The 25,809-nt window shown below is 44.9% G+C and overlaps 2 protein-coding genes and 1 long non-coding RNA gene across 14 annotated transcripts in view; 2 read left to right on the top strand and 1 right to left on the bottom strand.

The window, feature by feature from the left end:
- The window catches only part of TMEM38A (transmembrane protein 38A), a 6,910-nt gene extending 3,251 nt beyond the window's left edge, over positions 1–3,659 (top strand). For all 5 annotated transcript variants that reach the window (XM_080566091.1, XM_080566092.1, XM_080566095.1 and 2 more), the window contains 3 exons: positions 611–698; positions 814–931; positions 1,541–3,659. In XM_080566091.1, coding sequence (XP_080422217.1) covers positions 611–698; positions 814–931; positions 1,541–1,756 — 422 coding nt within the window. In that variant the 3' untranslated portion in view covers positions 1,757–3,659. The remainder of the gene's footprint in view (positions 1–610; positions 699–813; positions 932–1,540) is intronic.
- LOC308182066 lies at positions 3,126–23,218 on the bottom strand. Of its 2 annotated transcripts, XR_013941652.1 has the most exons (7): positions 22,734–22,844; positions 22,463–22,530; positions 22,239–22,350; positions 17,368–17,526; positions 16,846–16,895; positions 14,853–15,004; positions 3,126–11,591 (listed from the first exon to the last, which is right to left on the bottom strand). It is a non-coding gene; the product is annotated as an uncharacterized lncRNA (long non-coding RNA). The 2 variants fall into 2 exon arrangements; XR_013941651.1 differs by lacking the exon at positions 22,463–22,530 and having other exon boundaries at positions 22,734–23,218.
- Positions 9,256–25,809, top strand: NWD1 (NACHT and WD repeat domain containing 1). 7 transcript variants are annotated; one of them, XR_013941647.1, is made up of 20 exons: positions 9,256–9,382; positions 11,481–11,566; positions 12,162–12,278; positions 13,941–14,229; positions 14,581–15,844; positions 16,266–16,469; positions 16,657–16,816; positions 17,292–17,409; positions 17,828–17,992; positions 18,532–18,729; positions 19,176–19,298; positions 19,456–19,655; positions 19,785–20,057; positions 20,860–20,950; positions 21,275–21,429; positions 22,119–22,392; positions 22,748–22,782; positions 23,171–23,304; positions 24,047–24,155; positions 24,589–24,725. XR_013941647.1 is itself a non-coding variant. In XM_080566058.1 (20 exons), the coding sequence occupies exons 1-20, from the start codon at positions 9,274–9,276 to the stop codon at positions 24,876–24,878; spliced, it is 4,413 nt and encodes a 1,470-aa protein (XP_080422184.1). In that variant the 5' UTR covers positions 9,256–9,273; the 3' UTR covers positions 24,879–25,809. The 7 variants fall into 7 exon arrangements, 5 of the variants coding, with proteins under 5 accessions (XP_080422184.1, XP_080422182.1, XP_080422181.1 ...); XM_080566058.1 differs by having other exon boundaries at positions 23,171–23,323; positions 24,589–25,809; XR_013941648.1 differs by having other exon boundaries at positions 22,748–23,323.

The following is a 25,809-nucleotide window of genomic DNA, read 5'->3' as shown; positions in this document are numbered from 1 at the left end:
AGTGAAGCTTAAGGTCACCACATCACTCAGTGCTGACCAACAGGCTGGTTAGTCAGCTGGCTCCAGTTAATCACATTCCATGGAACACAGATTTATTCATACTTGCAGAATGGTTGTCAACTGAGTCATCATCTAACTTCAGTGGAGGCATGAAGAATTAGGAGTCACTTATGGGTATAGACCTGAGGAATTCTTTGTTCTCTCTCCTGTGTTCTACTGTCTCTGGCCTTGCCTGTATCTTTGCAGGGGGGTTCTTGCAGGGTTGAAACGGTCTGGTCGGTTTTCCTTTAGTTTTGTATTTGTAGTAGGCGTTTGTGCATCGGTAAACAGAACAGAGGCAAATGCCCTTTTCCCATCAGGAAACAATTCATGGGAGTCCAAAAAGCATTTCATAGAATCATGATTTTCAGGTTGGAAAAGACCTCTAAGATCATCTACTCCAACCTCTAACCTAGTAATGCTTGTCCTGCTCTGGTGTTTTAAGTTAGGGAAGAAAGTCATGAACGTTTTGTTCCCCTTGGGTTATCCTTATCTCTGGGACATCTAGAGGAGTCAGCAGAGCTCTCTTCTAGTGTGGAAGTTCTAGCTGTTTGCTTTTTCTGTTTCACAGGTTCTGGTGTTGCCTTGATGTCTAACTTTGAGCAACTGCTGCGTGGGGTCTGGAAGCCAGAAACAAATGAAATTCTTCATATGTCCTTGTAAGTAGCTAACCTGTATGTTTTCTGTCAGATTGAAAATGAAATTTAAAGAACCATTCAGGACCGGATGCAAAGTACATAAACCTTCTAGACAAGTTCTTTATTTCTCTTCTAGCCCTACAAAAGCTAGTCTGTATGGCACAGTCCTTTTCACACTGCAACAAACTCACTGGCTCCCTGTCTCTGAAGCCAACCTCATCTTCTTTTTCACCATGTTCATGATAGTTTGCAAGGTAAGTTGACAGCAGATTTGCTACTAACAATTCTACAGAACCAGAGAAAGGGTATAGAATTAAGCTGGGGGTGTTCACCAGTTTAAACTGAAACATTGACTTGGGAATGCTGCTTTATGTCTTGTTCAGTGGGTTCTGCTTATATGGATCCTCCTAACTTGCTAGAATTTCCTTGTAGGTGCCCATGTTTGCTTGCCCATGCAGAATGTTTGCATGATTAACTTCATAATGAAGTGAAGAACTGAAAATGTTATTTTCAGGAAAGGTAGTGATGAAAATGAGGTACTCCCCGGAGCAGTTAGAAAGCACTCACCAGTTTCTGTCAGTGAGATATTAGGACTAGTTCTTTGCATCTAGCTTTGGTAACCTTACTAAGCCACTATTGAAGGCATTGGCTGTAAATACCAGGAAAGATATGCTCAGGAAACTATAAGCTAAATTCTCCATCGTATAGGTAGTGTGCTAGAAGATCCTTGTGATAAAGCCTTGAGTTATGTATCAATAGGGCCTCTTATAAGATCTCGGATAAGTTGATTGCTCCTTACTAGTTAGCCTTTTGTAGCTGCTGTATGAGGTTTTTAACTCCAGGTATCCGTTGTTGTGTGGCAGGTTTTCATGACGGCGACTCACTCTCACGCCTCACCTTTTGCTCCAGTGGAAGGCTTCATCTGCCCGGTTTTCTTTGGCTCAGTTTCTAGCGGACACACTAGTCATGATCAGCACGGGGCCTCCCATGAGGTTTCCCATCCACCGCCTCCTCCTGTGAAGTCAAAAGAGGAGCTAAATGAAGGCACAAGGAAACGGAAAGCAAAAAAAGCTGAATAAAAAAAACCACAACCAAACAGTAAACAGGCCAAGAAAAATCTTCCAGAGCTGTGTCTCAAAGCCACCTGTGGCCTCCTTTATCCTCCAGTCATCTTAGACTTCAGAGGAGAGGTGGAAGTCAGGACACTGTCAGGTCCCTGAATTTCATTTGAGCTTTCTATGTTGCTGCTTGCTTCTTCGTCTCTCTCTCTATTCTGATCATGTTTTCAGGGATTTGTAGATGTGTGCCAGGATGATAAGTGGGTGCCAGTTCCCAAATTGTCAGCAATTATGATGCAGCATTTTCAATTGATGTGAAATCTTTCACTGTGTTTATTTGTGAATGGAGGTAATGGTTTGTGTTCCTGCAACTCTTCAGTTCCTGTGAGTTTTCATTGACCTTTTTTGATGTCTACCAAAACAACAAACTGTTTAGACACAATCAATGTGGAAATTGGATTTCATGCTCAAGGAAATTAAATGGTCTCTCATGAGCCTGATCTAATTTTTCCTAGCTCCCACATCTGCCATATCTCCAATTAATGTGACATTTTATATGCAATAAGGGCATCAAGTCTGGTGTCCTGGCCAAATTCTATGCTGTGAAACTACATTTTTTTTCTCATCCAAGCTCCCTCTGATTCTCAATGGATATAACATTGTCACTTTCTTAACTAAGTCTTTGCAAGACCTTTGAAGCTGTAAAATGCTCTTAAGTGCTATGTATTGGTACTGTTATTATCCTCAACTGTTGTGTAGTGTTGCTGCACTGTTAACAATTGTGTGTCCCACCTCCAACCTGACTGTATTTACCTGGGGAAGAAGCATGGTTCTGGTTTGTTTGTAATGCTGTGGGATATAAGAAGGGTGTGTGAGTGTAAATAAGTATTTATTACTATTTATTTATAATTGTCGGGGTACCTAATGAATGGACCTGAAATCGGCTTTTTTAAAACTTTGCATCTTTACACAGGGGAATTGGATACTTCTAAGTACGGTCCTAAGCTGTGCTTGAAGCAGTGATTTTGGTGTGCTAGGGGACAGCCTGAACACTTCCTATAGTCTTAACGTAAGATATAAGGGCTGAAGAAGTGGATTTCACACCAGCTGATTAAAACTACACCAGCTGAAGAAATTGATTATTCTTTATAGGTCCCTTTTGGCCTGGTCTGTGAAAGAGCTCGTGCCCAATGAGTGAGGAAGAATATGAAATGCCTTGCATGGCTCAGGGAGGAGTCTGTCAGTTTGTTCATGTTCTGCTTAGTGAATACTGGCTTTTAGGCTAGTTTTAAGCTGTTCTTGTAACTGATTTTGTTTTTGGAAGTGTCATCTTAAGCATTGTGCCCTAAAGACCATAACTCATTCTGAGGTTGTTTTTTTGTTTGTTTGGTTTTGTTTTGTTTTTTATCACCAATGGCTGGGATCACTGCAATGGAAAAGGCATGCTTGGGGGTTTAGAACTGGGCTTTTATTTAAGCAGTGTGTCACCACGCCCAAAAGTAAGGATTGCTGCTGCCGTCTTGCAACTGAGAATATAAATTGGAGGATTTAAGAAAAGTCTTTTTTTTTTTTTTTGTTCCTATTTCCCAGATTGAAACTCTGATGGTTAATTAAAAAAAAAAGGAAAAGATAATTAACAAAAAAAGATTCTTGTATAAAACCAGATGAAAGCCAGTAAAAGAGGTCAAGTTATTTGTGGGTTTGGGTTCAGAAAGTGCCTTAACTTGTGGGTTTCCCTCCAGGAGAAAACAGCTTCTACCTGACAACCGTTCAATTTTGCAGATACTGGTCTACTGAAACCTGATGTATCACTAGCATGCACAAGACTATAAATAATGTTTTATGAGGTGTTTGATTCAAGAGGGATTTTGCTTTATAAAAGCCCTTAACAAAATAAAAATTATGAAGTGACTCTGTCCAATGGCACATGAGGAACTAATGTGTGTTTGTTTTACTCTCGCCAGTCTTAGAAGCCACACATTCCTTGAGTGTGTTAAAGTCTCCTTGGCCCAATGACAGTGATTCTAACTTGACTTTTGTATGTCCTACAAGTATGTCTGAGTATATTATAAATGGAAACAATATGGTAAAAGATCCACTGCTTTTGTTGTATTTGTAGTGTTCTGTCCAAGCAGATTTTCTAAGATTTCAGGGAGGGATATAAAGAAACTAACTTCCTAAATAGTCCTCCTGGTGTTTATACCAATTGACTCTATCTTTCATTTTGTGACTAAATGATGAAGGAGGACATTCACTTGGGACAGGTATGCATACACACGTGTGCACAACCACACAAACACAATTCTAGCGTATCTATATGGAGTTTCAGTATTTCTGTTTGAAACAAACAAAAAAATCAAAATGCTTTGAATGGCTGTGTTCATTTAGCATGGTGCTGTTAATAGCTGCTGCTTTCTAAGAGCCAGAGCCATTGCTCTTCAAAATATTTTGGACTGAGTGAAATCAGCTGCTAACCAAGAACAGGTAGGAGAAATATTCTGAGATATGTTAAAATTAAAGCTCTGTACACCTTTAAAATTCCTTATCTGGAATGGGATTATCAAGAAGACAACTGCCGTAAGGAGGGGTCACAACTTTCGTTTAGGGAAGTCTTTCATAGTGAGATACCGAACCTTTCTTGAATTTCCATGGCTCAGCGCTGTTGACCTTTGGTACAATTCCAGACAGGCCTCCTTTATCCTAGCTAGCAAAGACATTTCTTTCAAAAGTAGTGTATTTTAACCACTGCTTTAGGGGCACAGGATTCTACGGGGCTTCTACACTTCTGGGAATCTCTCATTTAGCTGTACATACAATTCTTCCTTAAGGCTCTGGATGGAGTTTGGAGGGAAGAGGAGAACTCGCTACCTGGCTAACTAAATGAGGACCTGAAAAAGGCTATTTTTTTGATAGGTTCTACTTATTTCTCCACAGATCTGACTGATTTAAAATGTTTATTAATACTTATCAGAGCAGTTGAGAACTTAAGTTGCATTGGAATGTGGGATTTAAAGTCTCTGCCTGACCCAACCAATAGAAAAAAGGGTCAGTGCAAGCCGTATGCATATTAAAAACAAACAAACAAACAAAACCTCCAGGAAAAAAGCACTAAAAGGTTTCATGTGGTTTAACCGTTCCCCTCTCCCATGACTTCCATTCCTCAGGAACAAATTTCACTTTGGACCTCGACAGAACAATAAACAAGAGCAGGCAGATGAGAGTATGTGCTGCAAGGGCTTTGAAAAATCCTGCCACGTCTAAGGAGTCCCATGCTGTGCCGGCTGTGCAGAATGTTCCCAGCTCCAAACTGCTGCAGCACAGGGTATGAGAGACGCATGCCAGGGCTTAGACTTCCATGGGACAAACGTCATTGCTTCCAAAGAAGTTCTGATCTGATAACTCCTGATGCTAACTCTATAGTGAGATGTAGCTAAATTTAGCAATAGGCTTAATCCTCAAAGAGGCCCTGGTTGCCTGATGGCAAAAGCAAAGTGTTTCAATTGCTGCTCTCAGCATTTCTTGTTGACTGACAGGTTTCCCTTTTCTTTTACATAGAGAGCCAGAACCAGTGTCTACAGCTTTCATTGTTGCAGATTAGCGTTACAGATAGGGAAAGCTCTACTGTTCATCCTATGCTTATAGAAAAAACACAACAAAATATAGGATAAATTTGCAGAAAACATAAATTATTCCTCACAGTATGTGAACTGAAGTAAAAAAAAAAGGGAGCCCAAAAGAGAGAATTTCTATAATAATGAGCTTGCGTGAGAAAGGGCAAAGCCAACAGAGTCTCAGGCTAGAGCGACCTGTGGTCTTGGTCTTCTCTTTTCCTTTTATTACTATCAACAGTACGTACATTCTTTCATAATTTGTTCAAAGAGTAACCAAATTGTATAATCCAGCTAAGAGGAGAGCCCCAGACAATAAAGATGGATGTTACCTTGGCCATCTCCTGAGCCATAGACGAGCTGTGCCTTTTAACACTTTTAACACAGGGCTTTACTAACATGCAAGTGATGAGCTGCGAAGTGCCTGCTGCTTCTTCCTGCAGCCTAGTTCACGGCTGTACGGTGCTTTAAAGTTGTAAAGCATTAGATCAGTGCTGGGAACATCAGTCTAAATAACACACAGAAGCCTTAAAAAACACAGCTTTATGCACTTCACAGTAGCAAATCTTTATTTGGGCCCTTAGATATAGCTGACTGCTTTAAAGGACCTAGCTCTAGCTATTGTAAGACAGAAGAAAAAGGATTGTGTGGAAGGTCAGGCTGGTATAGCACGGCATTTCCTCTGACATTAGATACACAGCTTTTTGCTGCAGGAAAGATTTTTCTCATATCAAGATATTTCAATTCTTTACCAAAATAATGAGAAATCAGAATATACATATATGAAAGATTTTTTAGAAAGTTTACAAAGATGGTTTGGATTCAGTATGATCTCGCATCCCTGCTAGGAAGACAGGACACTGACAAAGCAAACTACTAGCAATGGGGGAAATATGCTGTTGATAGCAAAGCTGAGACCATTGCTCTGCACACAGAGGGCTGATATTTGCCTCTAGGATGCTCTTACTACTGGCCGCAAGGAGACCTGGTTTGTCGCGTGTCCATCCACTGTAGGAAAGGCCAATTAAAGGGGCTTGGATTTCATCAGACACCAATAGCATGGTCCTCGCTGGGTAAACACCCACAAAATTACCTCCCAGCTAAGAATTTAATCCTGTCCTCATGTGGTCTGTAAAGGCAGCAGTCTGTGAGCGAGCTGTGGGGGATGACGGCTCACGGAACAGACAGACGGCGAGAAGACAAGTTCCCTGCCATGGCAGAGCCCACGCTGCCACTGACTCACAGTTGCTCCTCACTTCACCTCTGTGATGACATTTGTGACAAAGAAGGGAAGTGTGTCGCTGTGACAGTGCTAAGATCAACATTCACGAACATCTTTGAGTCTGGCCTCTCTTTCACACTTGCACTAGCATTTGCATTTTTCACACATTTTCCCTGAAAAAAGTACCACTTATAATATCTTCTATCGCAACACTGATCTGTTTCCTTTATGTTCCAGAAGAGAATTTAAGGAAGAAATTCTTTAGAGAGCTTGCAAATGTAATCTTCTAGGAAGAATCAGTATGAGATAGTGATTTCATCTTACCTTTAGGGTACAAGTAAGCTGTAGATGTGGAATGCAGGAAAACAGGTCTGATATGTTTAGAGGCTTAAACATTTTTATAGCCTGAGGAAATCCAGAATGGCCCTGGAAAAGATTTGGTTGGTTGACTTTGTTTGGTTTTGATTTGCTAATTACAGAAACTCCCTGCTCACCAGAAAGTAATGCGCTGCATTCCTGCAGAAAGCAAGCTGCTTCTTTTCCAATTATCTCAGTCCCCAACCCTTCTCCATAGTGCTGGCAGATCTTGACTTTGCAAAAAAAAAAAAAAAAATCCGCTAGCTGGGGACTTTTGGTCCAACTGTAACCAACTGCCTGAATCAGTGGATTTGTTGGTGACAAGAATTGGTGTCATCAATAATAGTGACAGGTATCTGCAGCGTGAGATGCATTTAGCACATCACAGAGTGTTGCTGAGACGCATCCCAAGGCTCAAGCATTCTGTTTTGAACAAAAGGGGTTATTACATCTCTTCTCATCAATATCTTCCATGTTTTGGTTTGCCTGGATGCCTCTAATCGTCCTCACCCTCCAGACTGTGTCTGCTGCCCTGGGATTCCTCCTCTCCAGCATGGTATACTTTCAGCAGCCTCAGTGGTGCTGACACTTTCCTCCATTACACTGCCATTTTTGATCACAGTGGCTTGAAGAACAATCAAAAAATGCACGACTTTAGAGCCCTAATGTTGTCTTAGATTAGATTCAGACTAATGTAGGCTAAGCCCCAATGTAGGCTTTTTGTAATTTTAGTTTCTTGGGGTAAGAGGCTTCATCTCCCTCCCTGTTTGATTTATGATAGATTAGGATGTCGGTTAATCTCTTTTTACTTGATTAATCTTCACAGTCATCTAGCCAAGTATTGTGTGCAAAAGGAGCCCATTGCATAAATACAGATTACTAACTTTTCTTTAATTATTCCTCTGTATGCCAGAGGGATACAGAGGGGATACAGACAGGGATAGACACCAGCCTCCTAAATCTCATTTCGTGAGAGAAACAAGAGGAACACAGCAGCTGCTCTGGCTGATACTGGTTTTCTCTGACATGCTCAGTTCACTTTCCTGGAAAAGGCAAAACGCCACAGAAACAATGGATTATGGTCTCCTGTGAGAAAATGGGAAAGCGGAAAGCGGTTCCGAGCAAGTGAATCTGCTTGACTGGTCTGTTCCCACAGAGAGAAAGCAGAGTTTCTTATGGGAAAAGCTATATTAAACAAATATAGAAATAAACACATATAGAAACAAACTGAAATAGCAACGCACTATCAGTATCAGAAACAGACCACCAGGAAAGAAAGGCATTGAAAAGCACTCTGTGAAAATGAGGCAGAGACACCTATTCTGTTAGGGCCGTGCTGAGATGTTTCTACCAGTTACCTTCTTCCTTCCCTGTGCATTCCAAGGACGCTGGGACACAGACTTTGCATTTCTGAGACCCCACTACCTGCATTTCTGAGACCCCACTACCTGCTCTCCATCAGCAGCTGCAGTTTCCTGTCGCCAATGGCACCTGGGTGAGCACAGCAGCAAAACACACACACCCCTGGGGGGCAACCTGGCCGGGGGGGGTCTGGCAGGTGGGGCAGGGATGGTGTCCACAACGCATTCTGCACTACGTAACCCACACCTTGGAGCAACGGCCAAACAGCTTCTGGTGCTGGATTTCTACCATTAGCTGTAGTATTCCTCAGGAAGTCTTTCCTTTTCTTCTCTCTGATTTCTACTCTCCTTGCTGTTTTTCATAAATTACTAAATGTCGCTTTCTGTCTTCTCTCATGTGCTGGTTTTCTGGGGATGGCACCCTACTCCAAATGTAGTCACGTGGTGGCAAATATTTATTGTGCACAACTTAAACTGAGGCCTGGTGGTAAACTCCCTCTCACACAGTTTGACAGAAGTGACAGGGCGTAGGCAAGCTCGTGGGTATTAAGAAACCTCCTCTAAATAGCTGAGAGTGCCCGAACCATAAATGAGACTAGTAGCGGTGCATTTACCTGATGCTAAAATACAGAGACAAGTGTTTTTAGAACAGTCAAGGGCAGCAAACAAAGGAACCTCAGGTGTACAGCACCTGGCAGGGAGCACATTTAGTGCCTTAGCGAGAGGCCCTGGGGATTCTGCCCAAGTGACAGACGCTGGTTGCTATAGGGATGCTGTCCTCTCCAAATGCCGTGCAGCTTCCCCACATCTCAGTGCAGACAGTCAACCATTTCCTACTGGTCCCGTAGCTGAAATTTTCCCAAGCTTTCCTGAAAGAAAGAACAAGCCAGCTTTCTGGAGAGAAGCACTACTACTGGTGTTCACTGCTGGTAGTCATCTTTCTCAAGAGCAGTCTCTGCTGAGGAGAACTCAGCAGGTCCAGAGAGCAGCATGAGTTTCAGCCCAGATACACAGCGGGATCTCCTCCGTGGGAAGATGGTTCCTCTTCCTTTCCAGCCCTCCAGCCTCGTCCGAGTCTTCATCAGCTCAGATTTTTCAGGTAAATAAGCTGTAAAGTCCTGAAGCTGCTGAACACATCAGGCACTCTCTGCATGAGTCTGTGAAGTGTTACACTGTGGTGACACTGCTGTGCTTAGAAGGGAAGCCGTAAGCTTGTAGCTTCATTTGAAAGTGAAGATGCTGCATTTTATCTACTGCTTTATTCTGTCACACCCAATTTGCACTTAGAACAGAACGTGTCAGAGATGGCAGAGTTCTGCACTAGTTCAGGAACTATCAGCATTTGCAGTGAAGGCAAATTCAACCTAGTGCAGAGCAATGCAGCGTTTGCAGGCTTTCTTGCAAGCGTGGCTAACACACGTTTGATTCCCATCCACCACTGTAACAGCAAGAAATATTTATGAAGAACTTCCCTTCTTGGACAATATCCAAATATTTCCCACTTCCTCTGCCTGCTGGGACAGTTACCAGACTGAGCTCCTAAAGTGGTAACTGGCAGTGGGTAGCGATGACTCAGATCTCAGGAACTACAAAATTCAGTTTCCCCCTCTTCCGAAAACCATTCATTCTGTCTCCATTTTCTTAAATAAGAAAACATAGATTTAGAAAGGCTTCCAATTCCACAAAAAGTGTCTTCCAAAGAATGAAAATACTGCAGCATCTTCTCCAGTAGAGGGTAACATGATGAATATGCTGTTTGGACAGTGGGGTGTTTCCAGCCTGAGCAGACAGTCAGAACTTACAGAAGTGGTTGCAGCTGTAGTTTCTGGAGGGAATGTGTGAAAACCGCAGGCAATCTGAAATCAGTGGATTTTCAGGAATTTTGGGGATGAAGGTGTGACACGTGATTGGAGTCTCATCAAAAGACAGGGACATAAACTAAACTCACTCTCTCCCTGTAAAGTTTGGAATTAAGGGGGTCTGGAGTGCAAAGCAACACAAGGGTTTCCCATAATTAATACAGGCTTCGTGAGAGCTAATTAATTAATCTATGTGTATTATGCTGACAGAGCTTGATTCCTGCCGGACAGCAGTGCAGACAACATAATTCCTAACCCAAGGGAGCCTCTTCCTCATCTGACACTGGCACAGACTTCATTAGTGATCACTTTTCACTTAGAACAGTCCCAAGGAAAGCTGCAGACACAGCCATTCCCCATCCTAATTTTAGCATTCCCTCTCGTACTACTTTATCACACGATCACGTAGTGCCGAGAATGTTTACATAGCTTCACGGAGAGAATATTCCAGTTCTGAAGAAATTGTAATCTTGCATAATAACACATATGTAAGGAGAAAAATGTCCTTTATATTCCCCTTGTCTTTTCATTTTGCAGGCATGAAAATTAACCTTGAATGTAAGACTTGTGTATCAGTGAAAAGACGAAGGCGCATGCATGTGAGCTTGGAAGTGAGCACTCGTGCTTGTGTTTGTGTGCATATATGTGCTTACCTTTCCTTCTATTTGCTTTGTCTTCTTAATTTATTTTTTTTCTAGTTTGTTGTTTGATTTAATTCACTGAATACCTCACTTAAAGGTGTCACACAGATTTTTCCAGAAAGTGATAATCTCTTGCAAAAAGCACAGCAGGGGAAGTGGCCATAAACATTTCACAGACCTGACTCTATGAAAAGACTCCTTGTGGATAGAATTGCCTTTTATTGTGGCTATTTGTCACTGCTGAGATGACCAACAGTGTGGCTGAGAGGTCTTAAAATAGGATGGAGAATTTGCCGCAGTAAGTTGCAAGGAATACGTTCTTTCTGGATCGGTGCTGCTGTATTGTGTTTTGCACTATGCAATCCCAAATTTTCCAGTTCCAGAGTTTTCATATTAGCAAACAAAAACACTGTGACAAGTCAGTGGGACTGAATATAACCTTGAAAATACACTTGTAACGGTATACGAGTAGCAAGCACATATGGGTATTCACGTAGTAACACGGGCATGAGCCTGCAGACACATGGAAACCGCAGTCTTACGAGACTTAACCAGAATGTCATCTGTATGAAACTCTACCCAGATGAGATGATAGCAATACAAACTGCATTTTTGTTGTAAGGTCTAACATGACAAGTAGGTAAAGTAAAAACCAAACTCCTAACTTCTGTTGTCCTGCACAAATCCTTCCACGCAGACATGGCTACAGAAAGAGAGGCCCTCCTGGAGAAGGCATATCCAGAAGCGCAGGCTTTCTGTCAGAAGCACGGCTTCATGTTTGAGGCAAGTCACTTTTCTCCTGTCTGTCCTGTGTAAAGGCCATCAAAATATGTGGGATGGAGAGAAAAAATGAAATATTAATAGATTTCCCATTCTCTTATAATCTTAGGAATCAAATACTGCTGTATCAGTTTCTTAGATCTTTTGTTTTAAGTATATTTGGATGCTTGAGCTGTGTGGATTTCAGTGAAGAGGTAGGTGGCTAACCACCTCCAAGCATCTGGACCTGAGGGCTTGTATCATCCTTTCGTTTCTAGATTCCATTGGAAAAAAAATCATGGAATGTATAAATTCCACTGGATATACTTCAGGGATAACTGAATTAGTCCTAATTCTACTAATTCTAGGATAAAAGGAGCTATGGAAATGTTGGGAATCGTTATCTTCCATGACAGATTTTGAAGAGATCTGAGAGATTTTGAATGTCTCAGCATCTCTGTGGAGTTCCAGTAACTGAAGTTGCATACCACTAGTTTTCAGATTGATCTAAAAATCAAATGCAATAGAATGACTTAATTTTCCCACATCACTGTTTTTATGATAGTACTGACTAGTCTAAGAATCTGAACCGGTTTTGTTTTTGTGTGCGTGTGTGCAGGTAATTGACTTGAGATGGGGTATTTCTGACCTTGTAGACACTGATCAGAGAAACACAGAACTCTCTCTGGAGGAAATTGAAGCCTGTCAGAAACTGTCAGCTGGTCCCACCTTCATTGTAAGTACCAGCACTATGGTGCATGCTCCATCCCCATGGCTAAAGTGAGACTTACAGGGCAGACTGCTTGCACTGAGAACTTGCAAAGTGGACAGGTAAGATGGTTTTCCCCAAAATTAGCCTGCCTGAGGATTTTCACAAATCAACTAGCTGATGGGGCTGAGTTGTTGTTAACTGAGGTAGATCCTAAAAGATAAAAGAAGCCTAGACAGGCACACACATGTGGTCCAGCACTGAAAACATGGTTTCTTCAGAGCTGAAGATAACAGACTGTGTGTGGCAGATGTAAGAGGAAGATAGAGACACACATAAGGCAAGAAGGATAATACCAGTTCTTGCTCTGAGCTTGCTTCCTACCCAATAGCTCAATATTGAGGGGGTTTTCTCAGTAACTAAGGAATGAACACAAATTCCCCAGGCAAAGAACCAGAAATGAAAATGCCATAGCAACCAGCAAGGACAGAGGCGGGGTGTCACACTGCAAGCTGATATCTGCTCCATGCTTCTGCCCCACCAAAAGGAGAGCAACTAACATCCCTCCGATCGCTCCTCCTAGCCACTGAAAGCTCCACACAGCAGCAGCCCACCGCAGCATCCCCGGAGCACCTTGGTGACAGCCCCAAGCCCACACCCAGAACTTGAAGCCCTGCAGAACAGGAGAGGAGGCTGAGACACCTGCACAAGTGCTTGGTTGCTTCCTCGGGTTGTTTTTTGGTTTTAGAAAGGGAGGAGGAAAGCTTTGCCGAACAAAGAGAATAAATGCAGAGAATGTGCAGTCCCAGGGAGCTTAATCAAAGCCTCGAGTAAATAAATAAGCAATTAAGTATTTGTGCAAGTTGTGCCTTTTTTCCCCTGAGCCACTCCACCAGAGGCTGGCAAAAGAGAGTCTCTGAGGCAGAGCTATGAGCACCTCACCACAGCGCCACAGCACCGTGAGCTCACCACCTCCGAGCTCCTGCAGCTCACACCTCTGCTGGCAGCACCATGCTGAGCACACACCTGGCACTAGCAGGCACTCAGGCAGCGTCCTCCTAGAACCATAGGATATCCCAAGTTGGAAGGGACCCGCAAGGATCATGGAGTCCAACTCCTCCTCAGACCGGTTCTCAGTGTGTTCCTACACACCTCAGGGGAGCCAGCCACAAGGTTCAGCTGTGCCCTCTCTCCTCCACACAAGCCAGAAGGGAACTGCTCAAGGATTACACAGTGGGTCTGAGCTCTGAGCTTGTTCCAGCTGTTTCCAGACTGCATGGATACTGGATGCTGACCCTCTTCAGGATCTCCCTCTTCCCCAGCCCAGCCTTCAGTCTTAACCAGAAGTCCCCAGGCTTGGCCCTGTTCCCTTAGTTCTCTTCCACCCCGAAGCGAACCTCACAGCCCCGCTGGCCAGAGCCCCCACATCAGCTCTGCTCTGTGCATCCACCGTCTCACGCCCTCACTTCCCCTCACACGCCATAAAGGCCTGAGGATCAGCTGCCCCAAAGCCCCTTCTCCCCAGCTGTGGGGCAGGCTGTGGAAGCCCCCAGGGTGCTGTGGTTACCGTCAGGTTTCCCGAGCAGCCCTCCCTGGCAACCCCAGGTGCTCAGGCAAGCAGCCAGTCCACATCCCAGCTGTCACCGCCGAGGCACTGCCTCAACACCGGACCTTTTCTGCTCGTTGCAGGGACTCCTGGGGGACCGCTACGAGCACCAGACAGTGCCGCGGCTCATCGCGGAGAAGGAGTTTGAGGCCCTAATTCTGCAGCTGTCAGGGGGCTCTGCCCAGCTCCTGGCACAGTGGTACCGGCGGGATGACAACGCGCTGCCCGCCTGCTACGTGCTGCAGCCGGCTGACGGGCAGGCCTGGCATCACCTGCGGGGACACCTGGCCTCAGCGCTGCGTGTGGCGGCCCACAAGGCAGAGAGATGTGGGCTGCTCAGCCCGGAGCAGAGGCACCGCTACCACAAATCAGGTGCGTCCTGGCAGGGCTGTATTGTCCTCCCAGCCAGAGCTGTCAGGGAGGAGAGCTGCTCGGTGCAATTGTGTATGACAGGGAGGATGCAGGGAAGGAAGAGAATTGCTACACGCCACATCCCAGATCCTCAAGTGGGAGGTTGGTGCTGACTAACAAACAGTAATACAGCAATAGGAGTGCTTCTCCTTTTCCCCCACTATCTTTCTGATCATATTCAGCAGTATGCCTGACTCGGAGCACCATGTGAGATACGGAGGGACCAAGGGATGTCAAATTAATGTTGATAGATGGCTGTTCCTGTGTTCTGCTCTGAAATCAAATACTTGTTTTGTTTTTATTTTTTGGTAGCAATTGAATGGGAAATTGAAAAAGGTCTCATTGACGCCCAGGAGAGCAACCTGGGGGCTCTCATATTCCTCAGAGAGTTTGAGGACTCTGACAGACAAATTGGACAAGGGACAAACTGTGAGCTGCTAGAGAAAGAGGACAGTGAAGCAAAACAGCTGCTCAGCAACCTTAAAACAAAACTTGTAAACCACTATCCCAAACACCTCAAAGTACACGCACTGGCACACGGTAACGATTCTGGGAACTCTCAGCACAAGAATAACAACAAATACCTGAAACAACTTTGCGAGCAGTTCGTTGCTGTCACTAAGCACCACATTTTAGAAAATCTTCCATACCAAAGACAGATCAGCAAGGAGCCAGGGCAGCTTCTGCAGGAGCTGGGCCATCACGCTGCTCTGTGTCTGAAGAACTGCAGATTTTTCTGTGGGAGACAGAATTTATTGGACAACATATTTCACCATATCAGGCAGAACAATGATAAAACCCATACAGCCCTCATCCTTTACGGGCCACCAGGCTGTGGAAAAACAGCTCTGATGTGCAAACTATCAAAGCACATGCAAGCTGTTTTAGGGCAAGAAACTGTCATCGTGACACGTTTGCTGGGGACATCCCAGTCCAGTTCTGCTATTCAGAGCCTGCTGAGGGATATTTGTCTCCAAGTGTGTTTCGCATTTGATTTGCCACCACCTCCAACCCAGACCAAACAGGCTTGCAGTGATCTAGTCCTGTTCCTCAGTAACCTTCTCCTCACCATCTCCCGCTGTGGCACACACACACTGGTGTTGTTCCTTGACTCTGTGGAGAGGCTCCTTCCTTGTGACGGTGCTCACAGATTCCACTGGCTCCCTACAGGCTGCCCACCAAAGGTCCACATCATCATTTCCATTTCTACATCAGAGCCTGGTATTCTGAAAGCTCTCCAACATGCTGTGCCTGAGGCTGAGGCGTACTTTGAAGTTGGACCCTTATCCAGCGAGGAAGGCGAGGAGATGCTAGAGATGCTCTTAGCATCTGACAAGCGACGGCTGAGCCCAGCTCAGTGGGCCTACATCTGGCAGAGCCTCCCTGGAGGCGGGCAGCCCCTGCTTTTCAAGCTGGCCTTCTGTGAGGCCAGGAACTGGGCATCATACACCTCCTCTTCAGAACTAGCGATCGCTAGCACAGCCCAGGAGGCCATGCACCGTCTGTGCGACAGACTGGAAAAATCACACGGCACAGTCCTTGTGGCTCATGTCCTTGGCTATATTGCTTCCTCACAGTGAGTATTGCTGTACCGCTGATGGAACAGCTCAAATTTCCTGACTGGTCATCGGTAATCTCTGGCTAAACACAGCCCAAACCAGTCAAAGCTCTCAGTACTGGCCTGTGAATGTGTTTATACATATATTTAGCAAGCATAACATTCCTCTCATACCTGGCAGCCTACCTAAAATATTGTCTTGAAGGGGATGTTCTGGGATTACTTGGAAAAGGAAATCAATCTCCGTTGCTTGCCCAGGGTATAAGCTCTCAGATGAGACAGCCATGTAAACTAGTGAGATTTGGGGTAACTAGTACTTCTGAACTGCCAGAGAAACCCTCACCCAAATTCAGCACTCACTCTCCCACTATAGATATCAGCATAAACAGTAGTGAGGAGGATAAATAACTTCCTTTCATATATCACACTTTACTTGCAGAAATGGGCTGTCAGACATGGAGCTGAAGGACGTTTTATCCCTTGACGATGAAGTTCTCGCAGAGATTCACCATTGCCACCTTCCCTCAAGTAAAGCTATCCTGCGCTTTCCTCCTCTCCACTGGGCACGGCTGCGTAGGGACATGGGAGAGTGCGTGGCAGAACGGAAGGCAGACGGCTTCACCCTGCTTGGCTTTGCACACAGGTACTCTTAGAGGATGGAGAATGAGATGCCAAATCGCTGATTTTGGGATGTTCCCAGTGAGGGCTTTTGAGAACCCTTCCAACACTCCTCTCACTGCTCTTACACTCTATCAGTGCTAAAGATCACAGAAAAAAAGACCTCTATCTCCCTGTTCCAGTACCTCTGTTATTTTTTTTTTCCTTCCTAGGCAATTTGTTGAAATGGTGCAGAACCGTTATTTATCAAAACAAGATCAAATCAAGCGACATTTTCTCCTGGCAGATTTCTTCAGGGGGACCTGGAGCTGGGGAATGAAGAAACCCCTTACACTGCCACACCTTAGCAGGACTTTGAATGCTGACAGGAAGGTAAGGAATATCTGCAGGCATTTCCATACCTGTAAGGTCTGGACCAGTGCTCTGTGTCTCAGGACATGCAGGACAGGGTCTAAAATCAAAAGACAATGGAAATAATGGTAAATGAAACTAGTCAGTGTTTTCAATAATGATGAAGAAAGATGTATATATACATTTTTTAAAATTATCTCCAACCAAGGAGATCTACAGTCATTTTGCAAACACTGTCATGTCATTTCATACATTTAAAAGGCTTTTGCAACAAGGAGGGAAGAAATCCGTTATCACAACTGCAGAAAAGCAGTCTGTCTTAAACTGTAGCAAGAGAAATTTAGACTCATGAAAAACATTTCCTACTAACAAGAAAACTTAAAACAAAGAAAGTAAAGTGCTGGCATACCATGATATAGCACCTAGCGCGCAAGTTGTAGAAGCAGAGGTTAATCCACAAGCCACGTCTCAAACCCACCGTTCTGGTTACTCCTAGGTAGCCCCTCAGCCACTCTGGTTCTCTGATACCGTTCCAAATCTGAGGAAGTTGAGCGAATTGCCTTTTCACTTACTTATTGCTGGACGAATTGAGGAGCTAAAACAGGATGTGCTGGGTAAGGACTGGGTAAGAGGGGGTACGCAGTGCTCTGCAGAAGCACGTTCATGCCTACAGCCACAGCTAATAATCACAACCCTTCTGCATAGCATCAATAACCGCTGTGAGAAGAAGCCTGAAAAAGAGAAATAAATCAACTCTTAGGAACTGTGAAAGAAATGATCCTCCCACAGCTGATAAAGAGATACAAACATTTTTTTTAAAAATGCATAGAGCATTTAAAAGGCTAAAGAAGGAACTGTGACAATGGGAGCCCTCCGCTTCCTCAGCAAATGAGTCCTAGTTTCACTGCTAGTGGCTGCTAATCCTGCCGTCCCTGCCCTCCCCAAAAAGCATTTATCTCAGTGTCTTCAGAGTAACTCTGCATCCCCAGGGCTGATGTTCTCGGCCCTAATAGTCAGTATTACTTTCTGCAGGGAATATGAACTGGATCAGCTGTAAAGCAATCACCTCTGGAATACAGAGCGTCGTTGATGACTTTGCCATGTGTACTGAACGCATCAACTGTCCAGAGCTACGTCTTGTGCGGGACACGCTCCTCCTTGTGAAACCAGCAGTAGGCAGTATACACGGTCCTGAAGGTAAAAGTTGTGTCTGAGAGACAGAGTGATGCAGATGTGTATCTGAGGAGATAATTGGATTTTTTTTTCCAAGTACAAGCACTTTTCTGAGGAATTACGACTAGTAACAAAATTCTCTGTTCGGGGATCCATCAAAAGTCTCATAAATACCTCATTCTGGTAGGGTCTTTGTATGGGAAGCCGAGGTTTCTTCCTTGCCAACAGGCATTTTTTCTATTTGATTAGAGCAACCACGACCAACACACCTCTTGCCCCCTTCTAGTAGAAGCACCTACAAGCAACTTGGATTCCCTTGCAGCTTTAACACTAACTAGAGGAGTGGATACACAGTGCTGCTCCTCCCTCAAGGGAAAAATCCTGCCACCCCATTATATTTGTCCATGTTCTACATCGTAGCCTTCCCTATATTATTCAAGTGCCTGGCTAGGTAAGGCCAGCTCAGTTCATTACACACTGTACATCGCATAAAATGCAACTATGGTAGCTCTCAAGCCCACCATGGTCTTGTTTTAAAATGCTTTTCTTCTCTGCCCTCTTAGGATTGAGTATAATATACACAGAAGTGTTGGCCAGGCTTCTTTTTTTTGTGCCTTCTTACCCAGAGGTAATTGGGAAGCTGTGCCAGCAGTGTCTGAGCTGGTTCAGCGCCCGTCCCCATCCTGTTCTCATTCCGTTGTGTGGATTTCTCCAGCCACCTGGTGGGGCCCTACACACAACGCTCACTGGATTCCTCAAAGGTAAGATTAGTCCTGGGGATGGCTATAGCCCAAGAATACATCTAATCATCCATCTGTTATGAAAGGGATCCAAGTAATGTCACAAACAAATAGAGCAAGAAGGAGAGAACATATTTCCATGGAAATACAGTTTTCCCCGTGAGCTCACACAAAGGCAGGATGAAGGTCCGTTTGCCTTCGTGCTCAGTCACGCACCATTCCCACTTGCAATTGCTTCGACAAATGAGAATAGAGAAAGTGGGTCATTTTGTCGCCAGGACAACAAAGGCACACACTGACCTAGATATGTCTGAGGGAACCTAATCTCCCTCTTGGCACAGACTGCGGGGTTCAGGCAGTAGAGGGGGTTTCCAGTTGGGGAAGCACAGCATATTAACAATCTCAAATTGTCTCTTTTTTTGTCTACGGTTTCAGAAGCAGACTTTCCTCTTTGTGTCTCTCGGCAGGCGTCACAGTGATGGCACTTAGTTCTGATTACCGGCTGCTGGTGGCAGGTTCCCAGGATGGCTCAATGCTTGTCTGGAATATGGAAGTTATTGAGATGCTGCACGCCCTCCCTGGGCACTCTGGTGAGCATTCTCCATTTTTTATGGTTGGAGAGCTTCTTTCATGTCTGAAAAAGAGCTCCGACAACTCGGCCATCGCCTCCTAGCTGCCAGCATTCTGCCAGTTGCTGAAAGCACCGGGAACCCCTCGGTTTGTTAACCCTCCTCTCTTATTTTATAGCTGAGGTGAGGTGTGTGAAAGTGTTTGGAAAAGGAACCTGTGCTGTCTCAGCTGCCATGGATCACAGTCTGCGCATCTGGAATTTGATTTCTGGCAGAGTAAAGTTTGTTATCCAAGATACACTTATTGAAGAGCAGCCCTCACATCACCTTCACGTGGATGAGAGGCACATGATTGTATATGCTTCCTCAGACACAAAGGTAGGGCCATTCTTTAGCTTAAAGTCTGCTGAAAGAACAAGAACTGTAGAATTTACAGCCACAGTCATGAAGGTTGTGGACAGAAAAGCTACCTTGGTCCTTGCTACACCTCTCTCTTTTGCCACCTAGGTCAATGCTTGGCACCTGGAGACAGCAGAACTCATCTTCCAGATCTCTGCAGAGGTGTCGGGTGCATGGATATGTTTTGCAGTACACAGCCTGAGGCTGGTGATTATGACTGTGTCTGAAGGAGGAGTGCTGAGCCTGTGGAACAGCAACACCGGCGAGCTGAGATCCAAACGTCAGCTATTAGGGCTACAGGAAGAGACGCCAACTTCCAGTGTTCTGCTTCAGAAGCAAGGGAAGATGATAGTGGGATTTAGCAGGGGATCTCTCTCTATGGTACCCATCAATCTGTTCAGCTTCTTTACAACATTTCAGGGATCTGAATTATAAGTCAGGCTAATTCTGTGGAAGACCCTGAATGATAGATTCTCAATTTCACTCTGTTGTGTTGATATCTGGATTTATCACCACAAGCTGTTCTCGATGACGTATTTTCACATTTCATGCAATCCCCAGGCAGCCAAAGCAAGGTGATCTGGCCCTTCCTTCTGTCAACTTCTCAGTCACCACCGATACGACTGTGAACTTCCACTGTTGCCAGTTTGGGTTCTGCTCCCCACCCTGGCCCAGTTTTTTTTCATGAATAAGCAAACCAGTTTCTAATTGGTCTTATATTCCTCCAAAAAGAGCACGACCACTCTGCATCTGCTGACGCATCGATGCATCACACACATTTATCACACTGAACTCCTTGGACAGAAAGCACTGAACATAACTGTAACGTTCTGCAGAACACCCTTGGAAGGGTGAAGGGTGTGCTGGAGAAACACTGCCACCACACAACCGTGAAATGAAATGAAATACAGTTCCCATATACTCTCCAGAAGCATGCTGAGCCAGGCAACTGATCGGATAACCAACAGGCCTTCCTTCTCCATTCAGAATAGAGCACCCTCTTCAGATTTCCATATCCTGGTTCCCAAATGGACAAGTATAACGCTCTCTGTCCTGCTGCACAGTCTGCCCAGTACCATGAGGCCAAATTAAATTTCACTGCTAATCTATCCTCTTTCCTTCTGGAGAGAAACAGTTCAGCTATCCTAGCTTCATGCCTAACTTTTGTCTTATTTCTCTGCAGATCTCTTCTGATGGAAACAGTCTGCTTGAGAAGCTTCCTGGGAGGGTTTGCTTTGTGGTTGCATCAGAAGATGAGTCCATTCTTGCTGCAGGTTTAATAGCACCCATTCCTTCACAAAATGTTAGCAATAGTTGCTTTCCCACATGCCAGGTATCCTTTAAAAGAGGTCAGCATGTGGAATTTCCCATTAGCCTGGCCTTATTCAGCTATACATTGCCCTTTCTCTAGAGAATGAGAACTAAGTAGTGAAAAGGACTTAAGTTAGCATGATTATTTTTTAGGGTTTCTAAGCTACCCTTAGGGGTTACCTTTCACTAAATACAGGGATTAAATCATACACATCTGGATGTGGTGTTGAAGGAGATTATAGATTTTCCCAGCTCAATAAATCAGTACTAACATGTTATTGTTTTAGGCTTTGAGGAGTATGTGAGAGTGTACCTCGCAGATGCAAAGGGCTTCCACAGGTTCCTAGCAGCAGACCTGGAACATGAAGGAGCGGTTCATACAGCTGCTATCTCTGCTGGCAACAGCATCATCGTTACTGGTTCTCAGGCTGCATGTATCCAGGTAGGAAGGCAGGCTGGGCAGCTTCCCAATAAGAAGCATTTCTTACAAATCCAGCTCACAAAATACGCCCCTGACACAATAAAGAGCCCATCTTGACCTCCAGCAACCTGCCTGGGGTTGGATTTGAAGTTCTGAAGGTCCTTCTAGTACTGCCACACTTCTAAAAAGAAGATCACCATTGACCCTTATCTTTACTGCTTCGAGCCTTTCTGTTCTCCTTTTGTTTTTGAGACTGAATGAAAAACACTTCACCAGTTCTGAGGGCCAGCCTCAAACCAGTGTATTCCATTTCTAAAACATATTAAATTTCAGCTCCTAAAAGCTGCCTTCTTACCCATGTGTGAGCAGGAGCCAGATGGAATACACAACATGTGGAGCACCATCACTTGCCAAAGAAAGAGGTAAACAGGCAGTACAGTCCAAAATGTGCAGGATCTAATTAAAGATCTTTCAGAGCAAAAGAAAGCAAGTGGTCTGAATGGCTCCTGGTGCTTCATACATTTGTTTTAGAGTAACTTGGTATTTGTAGCTATTCAACATTTTTTCTTCTAGTGTTAGGGCTTGGATGCTATTCTTTGACTTCACCTGTGTGTCAGTACAAGTTAGCTAAGCTGCATTGTTTCACCTCTTTAATAGGATTTAGGAAGAAGTGGCTCAGACACTTACTCCCCCCCAACAACTTTTCCTAGGTGTGGAGTTTATCAGAACAAGGGTTGCTGACTGACACACTGGATGGCATGGGAGCACCCGTAACACATTTAGCCCTGTACGACTGCACTTTGGTTTCTGCCTCCCGCGGTGCGACGTACCTTAGAGTGTGGAACCTCGTCTGCAAGCAGCAGCAGAAAACTTTGGCGCGTGTCACAGACACAGGCTGCACTGCACTGTCCCACGGAGGGGATTACGTCTATTTAACCCAACCTGAGGACAGACAGAAAGTCATCATCTGGGATGCCACAGAAGGTGAACTGCATCTCACAAATACTGCACACAATTAAGCTTGCATATGGGGTAGAAGAGGAAAACAACTCACAGAGGCAGTGACTGCGTGGTTAGCTTTCTGAGCAGATGACAAGGACAGTCTGCTCCTTTCTGCTTTTCCTAAGCGTGAGATTTAGGAAAATAGGGTTCAGATTGGAAAGCTTTGTTCTCTCTTCAAAACTTTTGTCTAGAATACCTTATTATCATGACATAGGAAAAAAAATGAATAATATGCAAGTGATCGCACAAAAAGGGAGCCATCCTGACTCTTATCTGAGGGAACACATTCACATGCAGTTGGAATAAAAAGTCTTGCTGTTTACCTTCTCTTTTACAGGTGCAGTGTGTGACACACTGGACACTTCTGCTCAGGTGAGATGCCTGGAAATAGCTGAGCAAACCCAGCTCCTCTTCACTGGACTCGTATCTGGAACAGTCCTTGTTTTTCCGCTGAACTCCAGGCAGGATGTAGCATGCATCCCACCTCCAGAGTCACAGAAACCAGTCAACCATATGGCAATCAACAAGCATGAAAAGCAGCTTGCCATAGCATACAATGATTTAGTCCTCGTGCTGGATATTACCCCTGCAGATCCATGTCCAGTGATCCACAGGCCCACCTACACCTTTTATACTCAGATCCCTGGTGCTCTTGTTTCCAGAGTGGCTGTCCTTGCAGATTACAGAGTCCTCTATGGCATGACGAGTGGGGATTTATTCCTTTATGACTGCCCACAGTCCCGGGTGTTTCCTTTGGAAGGTCACAGAAGCCAGATCTCCTGCTTGGAAAGCAGTCATGGAGAGCACTGGGCACTCAGTGGAGCTGAGGATTCACTGCGGTGTCTCTGGGACTTGGAGTCCTGTCAGCAGGAACACGAGATGTGCTATTATAAGGTACTACACCGGCAGAGAGGTAAGACAGTGCCAACAGTCGATTACTGCTCTAAGCTATCGGGGGATCCAACCGACCGGATTCCCAGCTCTCAGACAGGATACCCAAATCCTGCATATAGCCGTTCACACCGACAGGCAGCAAGCTATTCTCAGCATTTGGGTCTCAGCATCTAGATACACCATCAAGGTGTCGATCCTGTCTAACTGAAGGAGTGTGCTGTAAACACCCCTGTGACACTAGAACGTAAGTCATAGGAGTTATTTATCTACAGCTCATTATTGCTCATTTAGCTGGCATAAGCTAGCTGACAAGTCAGTGAGGAGAATGAGTTGTCGCAAGTTAACAATAGCAACAGAAGGGGTAAATTGGGTCAGCTCAGGAAAATCCAGTAAAAAAAAAAAAGTGATGCAGAACGCTGCATCAATGCTGTCGGTCTTTCACCTGACAATACACTACAGATGCACCTGAACTAATCCTTTCAACAAATGGAATAACGTGCTTCTGTACAGCCACACCAGGCTCTCTTTCCTGCACAGTTACAGCGTGCTTCACAAGCCAAGGACCTTATTTTGTGATATTTCCCACTCTCCTACCATGATCACTCTCATAAAGATCTTTATTTAGTTACAATTTACCACTATTCTGAAGGTACTGAATAACCACTGAGCACTCTAAGGCATCTTCACCTCAACCTGTATGTACCAGTTTAACAATCTAACCCTAACCATTGTCCATTTTCAGCCTGCATCTCTCCTGAAAGGCATTCACTGTGCTTGCTTCTCGAAAGATGACAAGTACTTGTACACCGGGTCGCTGGATCAGACCATTACAGTCTGGGATGTTGCAAGTGGTGAGTAACTGAGTCGTTAGAACCTGTCTGCCTTCCCTCCCTTGTGTCACAGCAATGGGAAATGTATCCCAGAACAAGAGGCTGAAGCTTCGAGTGACTAGAAGTTGCAATTACAATGCTACAGTTTGAGTACTGCAGCATACAATAAAGAAAAATCTGGTGGGCTCAAATAGCAGTGAGTTTTATGGCAAAGCAAGCAAAAGTCTCTGCACGTTTCTGTTGTGCAAACCACCTATAATGTTCTAAGGAGAAACAGGCAGCATGGTTTATTTTTCCCCCTCTCTTCCTCCCTCTGCAGGTAACATCAGTGGCCCAGTTTTACTGAATGTGAACTGTCTGGTGACAAGGGACTGTTTGGGACATGTTTGGGGATGTATTTTAAATCAAGTCCTACTACTCAGTTAACTCTTTATTCTGAACTTGGTTTCTGCAGGTGTCTTACTGGCGGTACAGTGCGTACACACAACAGCTACCAGAATCGTGCCAACTGCAGATGGATTTGTTGCAACAACAAAGCTCGGTTATATTATCCGTGAGAGGTTTCACTGTCCTACAACCACTTCTCCTCAGTATAACTCACTCCAGAACATCACCTCAATGTGTACAGTAAAATCCAGAAAGAAAGATGGGAAAAACTCAAGCAAGCACCAGCACAATCAAGGAAATTCTTCTGAGAGCCTGACTCTTACCAACAAGTTCTCTCAGATCTGTTCTGTGGTATAAAAGCAAAGACGAGCAAGGTGAAACAGCATAAACACCCAGGACTGAGTCTGTGTCTTTCTTTTTGTATCCTTTCGCTTTAGGTCTCGGAACTACAAGATTAAATATCGCTGAAAACTCCCTTGCTGTGACTACCTCAGAGCATTAATGCCTTGGTACAAAAGTATCGCCGTCAGGTACCATAGTAATGACGACCTATGAAAAGTAAATACGCAAAAAATCCTTAGAGATATTTCTTTTGTGCATTGTAAAATAGGGAAAATAAATCAAAGCAGATATTTATGTTTAACTGACTGATGAAAAACTGTACAAGCAGCCTTTATGGGAGATCTTTTTAGTCAGGCATTAGAAGGGGTTGCCCAGGGAGGTGGTGGGTCACTGTCCCTAGGGGTTTTGAGGGAGAGGTTGGACGTGGTGCTTAGGGACGTGCTTTAGGGGGCGATATTGGTGGGACGGGGACGGTTGTGGATGTCCCATCCCTGGAGGTGTTCAAGGCCAGGTTGGATAGGGCCCTGGGCAACCTGATTTGGTGGCTGATGTCCGTGCCCTATGGCAGGGGTTTGGAACTGGTTGACCTTTGAGGTCCCTTCCAACCCGAGCCACTCTATGACTCTATAATGGCTGGACTGGACGATCTTGGAGATCTTTTCCAACTTTAACGACTCCACGAAAAAATGACCAAAAACCTCGAATATCCCACCCACACCAGCCACCGGGCTTCAGTCCCCCCCCCTTTTAATCTCAAGAGCTGAGGAGGGGAGGCCGGCAGCGGACACCGCCGCCCCCAGCCCCTCACAGCCCCTCAGGGCCCCTCAAAGCGGCCGGAAGCAGCGCGCACGCGCACACGGAGACGCGCACGCGCGCGCTCCCGAGCGGCGCCGCCGCCGCCGCCGCCGACGGCGGCCGCGAAGGTTCCGCCGCGGGCCGGGCCGGG

This window comes from Anser brachyrhynchus (assembly GCF_964034855.1).
Source record: "Anser brachyrhynchus genome assembly, chromosome: 23".
Taxonomy (NCBI): Eukaryota; Metazoa; Chordata; class Aves; order Anseriformes; family Anatidae; genus Anser; species Anser brachyrhynchus.
Note: the sequence above shows the minus strand (reverse complement) of the source record. Positions and strands in the feature narration are given on the sequence as shown.

Excerpts from the sequence above, each read along its gene's own strand:
- NWD1 (XM_080566055.1), top strand. The coding sequence starts at position 9,274 with ATGAGTTTCAGCCCAGATACACAGCGGGATCTCCTCCGTGGGAAGATG. Across the intron at positions 11,567-12,161 it reads AGCACGGCTTCATGTTTGAG|GTAATTGACTTGAGATGGGG; the intron begins GCAAGTCACTTT and ends GCGTGTGTGCAG. Across the intron at positions 19,299-19,455 it reads CGCCCTCCCTGGGCACTCTG|CTGAGGTGAGGTGTGTGAAA; the intron begins GTGAGCATTCTC and ends CTTATTTTATAG.